This window comes from Ictidomys tridecemlineatus, chromosome 13 (assembly GCF_052094955.1).
Source record: "Ictidomys tridecemlineatus isolate mIctTri1 chromosome 13, mIctTri1.hap1, whole genome shotgun sequence".
NCBI lineage: Eukaryota > Metazoa > Chordata > Mammalia > Rodentia > Sciuridae > Ictidomys > Ictidomys tridecemlineatus.
In genome coordinates, this window is record NC_135489.1 from 30,149,386 (window position 1) to 30,161,460 (window position 12,075).

General features: G+C 32.2%; 1 protein-coding gene across 3 annotated transcripts in view; it reads right to left on the bottom strand.

Annotated features, from left to right (window-relative positions):
- Pik3c3 (phosphatidylinositol 3-kinase catalytic subunit type 3) overlaps positions 1–12,075 on the bottom strand; it is a 120,609-nt gene that overhangs the window by 58,215 nt on the left and 50,319 nt on the right. For all 3 annotated transcript variants that reach the window (XM_078030101.1, XM_078030100.1, XM_078030102.1), the window contains 3 exons: positions 11,465–11,619; positions 9,761–9,851; positions 3,659–3,726 (listed from right to left, as the gene is read on the bottom strand). In XM_078030101.1, coding sequence (XP_077886227.1) covers positions 3,659–3,726; positions 9,761–9,851; positions 11,465–11,619 — 314 coding nt within the window. The remainder of the gene's footprint in view (positions 1–3,658; positions 3,727–9,760; positions 9,852–11,464; positions 11,620–12,075) is intronic.

The window sequence follows — 12,075 nt, forward strand, 5'->3', positions numbered from 1 at the left end:
AAGGAGAAGCAGGACTGCAGACAAACCACATAACCCAATCCTTATCTAAAATTCATTTTGACAATTTTTGTAAAATTTGCAGGCTATACACATAGAGCCAAACTTAACTCACAGTCCCCTGCCTTAAATACGTATACTATTCAGCAGACACTGGATTTTTCCTATTAAATGCCTTTTACAATGGTTCTATATTATCAAGCCCTCTCTAGAATCTAACAGCAAATAACCTGAAATTTCTAAAAACTACTCATTGCTTAATTCAGTCATAATAATTTTCTCTTCTTTAAATTATCTTCATTGCATTGATTTAAGTTCTTGACTGTCTTTATCACCTTTGTATATTCAATTTCTCTTCCTGTGTATCTATACTGCAAACTCATTTACAAATAAGCACAGAGATGATCATAATATAAAGGACTAACTGTTGTGTTCAGGTCTTTTTGACCACCAAATAAAGACTATGGCTGTAGCTATTTCCTGTGATTAAGGGTATATGTTAATCTTAACGATAATGGTCAAATATCAAACACATATCATTCAAGTCAAAGTTCTCCTGCAAAGAAAAAGCCCATCTAAAATGACAGTGACATCAACAAATATCAAAGACAAGGTTAGATCAAGACTAGAACACACTGAGTCACTGTTCACGCCAATAAACTAGATTCTACAAAGCACTCAAAGGTATTCCCATGAAGGCTGTCATCTTAAAGTAGAAATGCAGACAAAATTGTCTAGGTACTCACTTTAAGATGACATCAGTGGGCTACCTGTTTCCTGGCAATTTCATTTTGTAGAGTAAATAACCTTTATTACCTTGAAAGGTCTTAAAAGTTATAGAAAACATGTCAAAGCATCCAAAGTTTACTTTCAATTTCAACACACTGGAATGACTATAAAAATAAAAAACTGGAACGATTTATAGATTCTGATGCCCAACATTTTACAGATTGGAGACTATAACTCCCCTCTGTGGCTTAAAAGGTTGACACTATTCATTTTAAAAGGATTGTCTGTAAAACTATCGGCCCCTAAGGACTTAGATACAGCAGGAATCCTGCTTAAATCACTGCAAAGGGAACAAATAAAAAAAGAAATCCAAAATATTTAAAAGGAAATAACACATCCAATTAAATTTATATTTTAATACATTTGTTATAAGAGGTAAGTTTAGTGAAAGGTATTTCGATTGTTACATTTGATTAACATTTTATATTATTCTGTCCATGTTCAAAGGAAAAGAATGATCATTCCAAACCAACCATTGGAATTTTTTTCCAAGTGTTATGCTACATTCCCCGAAGCAGTGTCTACTAAAGTCAAGAATCCACATGAAAGACCTTTTTCTCCATGAGTATTTCTGAATATATAATATGCAGACTATAAATATGGTAAGAACAATTACTCCATAGAGAAGGAACACCTGCAATTGTTTCAATGAATCAGAGATATAGTGGGAAAACACATATCAAATCTAAGTTTGATGGAATGTTTATAAGACTAGAAACTGAGGCTGCACTTTCTTTATTATCTACAGAGAAAACAAAGTGCTCTTTCTGAACAGAAACAGCTACCTTATTGGAAATTATTCATCTAATAAGTTTCCTCATGTTCAGCTTCTTTTAGAATGATTTGCAAGCTGTCCTACTTGAAAAAAGAGATCAAAGATTCTATCAAAACTAATTAAAATTTTACAATAAAATCTGCTCTACAGTCAAATCCAAAGAATATATGTAATTTCAAAATCACATAATTAGTATATACACCTAGTTTTTATAATAGTGACTAATTTAGACTATAAATTCTGAGCCAGAAAAAAACTTTCCATGAACATTACAAGGGGACAAAATATCTATAAAGAAATTCTCAGTAATGAATTAAAAAAACACATAAATCTTAATTTTAAAACACTTAAGATAGAAATACTCAAAAACTCAGCAACATGGCCTACTCGTTTTTTCCTCTAGTTTCCTTTACCTATTAAATAGATTTTCAAGAGGAAATATTTTTCTGTAATACCAGTGAACAGACATACACATTACAATTCAAACTGGTATACAGAACATTAAGAAGCAAAATGTTATATTAAAAAGAAACAGAAATTTGGTAATGAGAAATTCTGAGTAAATACTTCTAAGGAAAAATGGTGATTAACAACTAGCCAAAATATTCTGTAGATATATCTTCAATGGAATACTAAGATTTAATGTGAGGGAAATGTACTTTTATGAATATTATATTAAACTGCTAAAGCAAAAGCACGGAACTATTTTTCTTCGCACTACTAAAGGTCAACACAGGGGCAAAATAAATCACAGGTTCCAAACCATCCACAGGCAATTTCCACAGAAGGAGAAAATGACTGATTTAATTAAAATTGTTGATGCTGATTTTTTTTGTGTGGTAAAGAAAACCAAAAAGTCTTAAGCAAATATTGTTAATGTAGATAAAAGCATCTTGTCAGTTACCACAGGGCTCTGATTTGGTTATCTATTTCTTGGCTACAGGGTGGTACCTAGGATATTATTTTCATAGTATAGGAGAGTGGAGTTAAGGACTGATTCAACCCATAGGACAGTTTCTCCAAAATGAGGCTAAAACACACTAGTATTTTGTTTAATTTGTTCATGAAAAGTAGAATGCCTTGTTGTTATTTTAAAATAAAGAGCTTTAGAATGCACATCTACTAATCTGTACTTTTTAAGTTAAGGCTACAAATTAAACAGTAAGATTAGCTAATAGATCATTTTTATAGTCAAGCCAAAAACTATGTCAAGAAGTTTAAAAAGTGTTAAGTACTTTGTCAAATGTAAAGAAGGCTTCAGGTAGAGCTGATCCGGCTGGCTCTGTCCTCTGTTTGCTCTGTAAAGCTGGATAAAACTCTTTTACGTGGTATTTAATCCTAATGCTTTCTTTTATTGAATCTAAATACTTCTCATGGTGCTTTAAGCTACTTGTCTTCTACCCTTCAAAATTCTATAACTTATAGATGGAGCCATGCTTTATGGTAACTGTGTCGCAGGAAGTCACCTTTTCTGTAACTCAGTTTCTCTTTCTTTCCACTCACTGAGAATACTGTTCTTAGGTAACGCAGAGATAGCTATACTTGCCCTACTCAACTACACAGTGAAAAATAAGACAAGCTCACTGAGAATATGCCAAAAATGGTAAAGTAATAGATAAATGATCTCATTCTAGATGAGGGCATACCAAGTTCAGTTACGGTATACCTCTTTATGGCATACATTCTTATCTTTAAGATGAAATAAGGTAACTTTGAATTCCAGTTTTTTATTTTTGAATGATTCAAATGTTTTGGTAAATAATGTGAAAACACACTCTTAAAAATTATATAAAGTGTCATATATTATTTAAATAGCACAAAAGGCAAACAGAAAAAAAAATTATGAAAAAAGAAAAGAAGCAGTAGCATTAGATCACCCAGCTATATCTTAGCTCTTGAAAACATAGTAAAAGGAAGAGAAGCAGTGATGTTAACAAACATTTCCGTAAACATAGCCATAAAGAAATGCACATAAATATAAATATTCTATCTAGGCTTTTAATGGTTGTTCACATCTTAATTTAAAATTGTCTTTATGTACAGCATGGTGAAAAATAGTTCTTAAAAGGGATGAGAAACAAAATTATTTTTACATACCAGTATAAATAATTAGCCAGTGTTGAGTTTTTGCAGGCTCTTGATATCAAGAAGGTACAAAGATCTTGCTAAAAGAATAAAAAGAAATGTATACATATTACCATCTGCTATCAACAGGGACAGGGGATAAATGAGCATACATTGGCATATGAGCTTTCAGCTATGTGTCTTAAATCATGGTTCAGATTTTCTTTTATCCATTTCTTTCAACCCTTCCTCATTCCCCTCCTCCATCCATCAACCCATCTATCCATCCATCCATCCATCCATCCAATATTTATTCTAAATCAGACAACATAAAACAAGTTAGCATCATGGTTCAGAGTCCCTGGTCCTTCTGGAACTTCTGAAAGGAGAAAGACATAAAAAATAATGGTCACAGAAATAATTAAGATTAAGAGGGCATAAAAGTTAATGACGAGGACATCACATTTAAACAAAATCAGGATGATACTATACACAAAGGCCCTGAACTTGGTTTGTTCAAGGAATTTTAAAAGGGCCCAATGTTGCTGAAATATAGTGAAAATTAAACGAAGAGGCTGAAAAGGTAGACAATGCAAGATGATTAAAGTCATATTACTGAGTATGGATTTTACTTGAAAAGTAATGGATATCCAATGAAAGATCTTAAAAGGAGAGTGGGATGATCTGATTTACAGTTTATGAACATGACTCTGGTTGCTCAAAGAAGTACAGACCTGAAATCAGTTAGGATGCTATTATAGTACTCTAGAAAAGTAAAGAGAGAGAGAGAGAGAGAGAGAGAGAGAGAGAGAGAGAGAGAGAGAGAGACACACACAATGGAACAAGACAAGTTTAAGAACTATTTTATAAATATAATTAATAGGATTTGCTAATGAAGAGGAAGTAGGAAGGAATGATAACTCCCAAATTTCTGAATCTAGCAAACAGGCTGATTTATTATGTTGCAGATAAGAAGCAGGCTAAGAATTGAAGAGACAGGTATTTTGAAATATTGTTTGAAATGTCTGACAAATATATATCGAAGGGGATGGGGCTGTGGCTCAGTGGTACAGCACTTGTCCAGCACATGTGGGGCACTGGGTTCAATACACAGCACCACATAAAAACAAAATAACGGTATTGTGTCCAACTACAACTAAAACAAAATGTTTAAAAATATATGTACAGTGGAGATCAACTAAGTACTTGAATATATAATTTGAAACTTAAATGAAAGAGCTGAGGAAATGTTAATCTGAGTAAGTGTAAACTGAAAATATAGGATCCTAAGGAACATTAAGACATCAAGCAGAGGAGAGTGTGTTGATGCAGGAAACTGAAAAGAAACATCGAGGTGACAAGGAATGTTTGGTATCATTAAAAACATGAGATGCTAGTTTTTCAAGAAGGGATTATTTGGAAAACACTCAATGGAACTGAAAATATGTGCAGCCACATTAAAGTCATTCAGTGATTTACTAAAGTGAGTTTTAAGCAAAAGCCAAAATGATGTAGCTTAAAGATTGGAAAAGAAGGAAAAGATGAGTATACAAAAACAACTTTGGGAATCTTGATTGTGAAAGTAAGAAAATAAGTGTTATTTATGAGATGTCAAAGGAAAATAAATTTATTTTGCTTTTCTGGATTTTTAAGATGGGGATTCTAATATATATTTGGATATTTCTATCAGAAAAATAAAAGAGCTGGCTGAGGTTGTAGCTCATGATAGAGTGCTTGCCTAGGATGGGTAAGGCCCTGGATTCAATCCTCAACACCACATTAAAACAAATAAACAATACAAACAAATAAATAAAGGTTAAATTCTTTTAAAAAAAAGAAGAAGCATATCTTTAAAGGAAACTGTTTCTTCTGTGTAAGAAGAAAGAAGGAAAAAATGACGAATTCAAGTTTATTTTTTAAGTGGTCTATTAGTTTCCTTTAATTATGAAACAGAATTGTTACCTGGAGATTGAGAGACAGACAGGGTAGTAAGAAATGAAGAATAAAGTACAAAAGAGTCACTAAAAGCAGGGAGATTCATCATCACCTAGAGAAATGTAAGATGGCAACTGCATTAAATCCCATCTGAGGTTTGTGAATGTATCATAAATGTACAGTGATATTAATATGCGAAACTATGCATTTTTAAATAGTGGTATTCAAGCACAGAGAAATTAAGTAACTAATGAGGCTTAGCAAAAATTGAGATTTTGCCAAAGGAAATGAAAGCACTGATAAGAGAATGACTAAAATGATGAGCCATGGGCTACAAGTATATTCAGAGGAAAGCAAACACTGAAGAGGGCTGATAAACAAGAAAAAGGACAGGAATTAATGGATTAGACGTTATCAATGCAGTAGTGGTACTTAATAGCTACAGAAATCAGAGGTAGTTGTCACAGGTGGATGTGTCAATGCTTTCAGTTGTGGGTGGTGAGAATCGTATCTCCAATTTTAGAGTCTGAATGTGCGCCCCCCGAAAAAAAAATTTCAATAAGGAAAATCCTCAAGCAGAAAGCTATAATCAAAGTTGAATGCACAAATGAGTTCAAAAGGCAGATTGCAGGCTTCAAGATTATCTTTTGACTATGTTACAAGGATGTCACATTTTTATATAATGATGTATATATTTAAATAGAAAACATGTTTCATTTGAAACTATGCTTTTTCTATAAAATTATTCACAAGAGAATAAATAGGGAAGAATTAAATTTTTAACAACTATGAAGCATATTACATATGTGATGCAACTTTTTAAACTCGATTTGGATAACCAATGCTTTAAAAATTTTAAACAATTTAAATAAAAAATACTTTAGGAAAACAAAATCATCTCATGTTGCAGGTGACAGATACCAGAAGGAATGGTGCACAAGAACCTAAGTATCCTTTGAAGTAAATATTGCTAAATATTAATTGAGTATATACGATAATAACAACAACAATATTACTTAATTTAGAGATTAAAAATAAAACTAAATAATCATTGGGAATAAAAGGACATACAAGTAGAGAAGGGGTATGTACTGTTCTGGAGAAGAAGAATACTGATTATGCTAAACTAAAAATTAAAAACACAAGTAAAATATCCAGCATAATCAATAAAATAATTGACATCAACAATATGATTTACAAACTAGGGTTGAGGTAGAGGATGGTAAGAGAGATTTAGCCAAAGACTGTCAAGAAAAAAATTTTTTTAAATATATGAGACAGAATAGAAAGTTCTACATAATTGATTAAATGCATGCAAATAGAGCAATAATCACAATAAAAACAAATAGGATAAAAGATCCAGTTAAAAAGAGAATGCTAGGTGGACAAGGTAGCACAAGCCTGTAATTCCAGCAATTCAGAGGCTGAGATAGGAGGGTCGTAAGTTCAAAGCCAGCCTCCACAACTTAGTGAGGCCCTAAGCAAGGTCCTTTCTCAAAATAAAAAATCAAAAGGGCTAGGGATATAACTCAGTGGCTTATCATCCCTGGGTTCACTTGCTGGTGTTTTTTTTTTTTTTTTAAGTTAAAACTGAATTTAAAAAGCAATATTTAGCCATAGATGTTTTTAAGATATGTTTAAAATGTAAGGTCATGCTGAGTGTGGTGCACACCTATAATCCCAGCAGCTCAAAAACTGAGGAAGGAGGATCATAAGTTCAAAGCCAGCCCCAGCAAATGAGCAAGGCCCTAAGCAACTTAGCAAGACCCTGTCTCTAAATAAAAATATAAAAAAGAACTGGGGATAAGGCTCAGTGGTTAAGCACTGCTGGGTTCAATTCCCATTACCAAATAAATAAATTAAACATAAGGTCACAAAAATATTTAAAATATCAAAAAATTGACCACAGAATACTAATCATGACAAAACTCTTTTAACATTTCATAAAACAGATTTTAGGGAGGGGGAACATTACACAAAAGATTACTAAATAGTGACAGAAGTTTTGAATTATGTGAATGCTCTTAGTAAAAAACCTTTAAAATATTTAAAGCAAACACAGAAAAAGTGATAATTCTATTATCCAGGGGAATTTTTTTCCCTAGTGTTTTCATAGATAGAGAGAAAAAAACTTTAGGAAAGGGTACAAGATTTCAATAACACAACAAATTTACTCTGTGGCATATGTACAATGCTGCATCCAACAGATGAGGTACATACCTTCTTTTCAAATAAAAATTATTTGAATTTATGAAATATGACCATCCTTAAACAATGAGAACTGAGTCATCATTTTTAAAATATCTTTTTTTGAGTTATCTTTTTTAAAATATGTGGCCAGATTTACAAAATGGTCTTCTAAACCTCCATGAGAGACACACAGAAGAACATGAGACTATGCCAAAGTGTCAGGGAGGAGAAAAGATGGTTAGTATCTCAAGTTGTTTAATTACAATTTCAAGGTGACAACTGCTTATATAATGCTATTACTTTACTGGGATAGAGAAAAGGAAGGGAAATATCTATCAAAATAATTCCTATTGCTCTGTGATATACAGCTTGGATTACCTGAACTATCATTCAAGAAAAGGTTAAAGTGAATTGTTCATTGAGCAACAACATATAGGTTCATCATTCAAAAGAGTCATACACAAATACATGAACACTTTTTAAAATTTTTAACCTAAAAGTTTTGAATGAAAGGTAGTATAATAAATGATATTCTGAACATAGCTTTTAAAATTCAATCACTTCACTGCACTTCCAATGTTGACCATCCTGGTTCATACCTCTAACCCGTCTCTTCTGAATTATTTCAATAGCTTCCAAGTAAAACTCATTTGGTTCAATGGCTTACAGGCCATACAAAACTGATCATCTAGTTCTCTCTCAGAAGGAGTCTTCTGCCTTGATCACTTACCCTCATTCCCCAAACAAGCTGGCCTCTGTTGGTACTCAAACATTTAAGGACTGGTCTTAAGGCATCTCTACTTGCCGTGACCTCTTTTTAAAATGTCCTTCCCTAAAATCCATGTCATTGTTCCCTCCTGTACTTATTTTCCACAGATGTTACTTCTTCCGGGAAGCCTTTCCTGAGAAATCTTTGTGAAACTACAACCACCTTATACTACCAACATTCCCTATCATCCTCTGATTTATGTTCTCCTTTAAAAATAAGCACTTCTTCTTCTACATGAAGATATTATTGATTATTCTGCACAGTAACATTAGAGTATAAGCTCCATGGCAACAAAGATGGTAACTGTTATGTTTCTGCTTCATTAATATTAGCATCTAGAACAGTTTCTGGTTCATAAAAAAGAACCAAAATTATGTGTGAATGACTAAACAATTGAATCAATTTCTTAGCTTTCAAAGAGCAAAAGAGCCCTTTGCAGAAAGGTTTCTTAAAGAGATCACCTAAGGAGTCTATGATCTTTTTGATTTAAAGTTTTTTTTACAGTTAAATATGGTCTGTTATGTTTGTACGTAACATTCAAATCTCTCTCACTAATTAATAGTTAAAAAAATGATTTATTAAATCATTAGCTTTCAAAATCTGACTGAAAGCTATATATATATATGTGTACACACACGTATTAAGAAACAAACTGAACTTTCTAATATTTAGATTGTTAAATATTAATGCAGTATTTGTTTTCAGCTTCTGGAGTAGAAATGCTTCCTAAAAGTTATGGGGACAAATTTAACAATATGTTCTAGATCAGCTTTTAGAATGCACTTCCAAATAAACCTTTCAGAGTAGTACTAGCCTAAGAAAGAGAACTGTTTTACATCGAAAATGAGTCCACCTACCTGTAGAATTAAAAGCAGACACTCAGTATAGTATCCCTAGTGCCAAAGTTGTACATTTCTACAATGTAATCACACTGACAATTGCAATCCTGTTCATAAATGCATTAACCATAAATATTCGGTTTCCCTAATAAAATATTTAAGCCTAGTTTATTTTCACATTGCATATGAATCCATTTATATGCCCAAAGCACCAATAAAATGAACTGAATATTATCCAGCACATTATACTGAGGGGAAAAGTCATAAACATGTATCATAAAATAAGTTATTTAACAAAGTTATAATACTTAGATTAAACAAAATAAAGGTTTTGAAGACCAACGTAAGATGTTTATTTGGTAGGATCTCTCCTATAGCAAGCTTGAAAAGCTTTGTACTCACTTCCAGATTTTCACCATCCGAAACTTCTTTTGTTTTAGATGCAGGAGGAGGGGAAGACACTGGAGGAAGAGGGCTGGTTATAATTTGTGAGCTGAAAAAGTATTAGGAGAGATCACTGAAACACACTCTAAGATAAAACACTTTTTTTTTTTTTTTTAAGAATTCACTTTGATTGTGGCTGGTTAATGCATCACTTCCTAAAGTTTTCTTTTGTGCAACGCTAGAATCACATTATATTCCAGGAGAAAAAACCTCCAAGGTCAAAGATTATAGGTAACAGTATCTTGGAGATTTATGTGCAAGTCTGCATGTTTGCAGAGGTTTTCGTAAATACTACAGGGTTATATTTTGCTTTGTTTGACTTGGTTGTATTTTTGTTTAAGACCATTTAACATTAAACCCACCTTCTCCAATCATATTTGACCACAAGATCATCCCACCATTTTGATCTTCTTAAAAATCACATAGAATAAATGCCTAGCCAAACACAATTTGGGAAATATTGGTTTACAGTTTGCATCCTCTCATAAAACCTTGAAAAGACCTTTACTAGTTTGTCTTTCATGGTGGCACAAGTAAAGGTAGCATAAGTAAAGATCAGGCAAGTAAGAATGGCTTGAGACTGAAGGGCTCCAATCTACAGTGGGTGTAAACATAGGGGTTTCTTCTCTTAAAACTATAGAAATATTTAGCAGTAATGGGAAACAGAATTAGTGTTTTCCTGTTTTCCAGCTCTTTGTACACACACATAAGATAGAGCATAGCAGTATCAAATACATGAAGAAAAATTCAGATTTCCAATCTTGGGACAATAAAATAAATTAAATGACTGAACTGATTCAGGAAATCTGAATTCTAAATCTAGTTTATTCATTAGTTTCCTCACCTTTACATTTTATATCATTTCTACCTCACTTTTTTTATTTCAACAGAATATCCCATTTATTTCACATTTTTAAAATTTTATAAAAAAGAAGTGGCAAAGCAGAAGAATTTGGGAGTCAATGACAATTTGTAAGACATAAGCCTGAGCAATTTACTTAAAATTATATCCTTCATCTCTAAATTAAGAATATAAATATCAACCTCAGAGACTGTCATAATAAGGTGACATTGGGTCAGGTACACAGTTGACACTTGCTGGGTCAGGTACACAGATGGGACTTTTTAGTTGTTACCATTTTTAATAGCTTTCAGTCCAAATAACATGCTGTTTAATATACCAAAAAAAGGTGAAGACAACTAATTAAAAAATACATTTCATTAAACTACTTGAGCCAACTAACCTGCTCAAATAAATATATTTTAACAAGAATTGTAATAGTCGCTGATACTTACTGAACACTATATGCTAGACCATCTTTTAAATGCTTTATGTCTTAATTCATTTAATCTTCACACAACCTTTTATGATCAGTTACTAATGCTATACTAAATTTTATTATGAAAAGTGGGGCCACAAAAAATGTAACTTAAACAAGTTTGCTAAATGGCAGAATTGAGATTTTAACTAAGGTATTCCGACTTAATAGCTTGCAAAAATCTGCTCTATAAAACAGTATTTTGTGCTCAATGAATGTATATGCCATAATTCACAAAAGCAATAGAGTTTGGGTTTGGTATATCTGGGAAAAAAAGTAAAGAAGGAAACAACTTGACTAGGGAGAAAAAATTTTAAAGCACATCCTCCATGAATATCCTTACCTATCTATTTCTGCAGAATTTATTCCAGAATTCGACAAATTCTCTGATACTGAGCCCTGACTATCCTTTTTGGTAGGTTCCAATCCATTCTTTATGTCATCAAAATTTTCATATTTGAGAGCCTGAACCAGCTGCAGTAAGTACATCAACAAATCCTGAAAAATAAACAACAAAAAAAGCTAATATTAGATAAAAAATAATTAGAGACACAATTTATTCCTAAATGTCAAACTAACATTTTACTTTTATCTACTATTTTTCAGCTGTGTCACCTTTGGTATGTTACTAGGATAATTAGCCTCTTGATGCCTCACTGCATTCTTAGCTATAAAATGAACATAATAAAAACAGGAGAAAATCAGTTAACAAAAGAATCCTAATCCTCTTCTGGATTAGGCACATAGTAAATAGCATCAGAAAAGCATAAAATAAAACAAAACTGTAGATGGTTTATGTGAACTAAGAAATCTAAAGAAAAGATTCTTTTTCTTAGCAGATTAGATAAATGCAACTTTAAAAATTAATACAGGGCTGGAGATGTGGCTCAAGTGGTAACATGCTCGCCTAACACTTTAGGAAATTTAAAAAAAGAAAAAACCTTTTAGGAAATA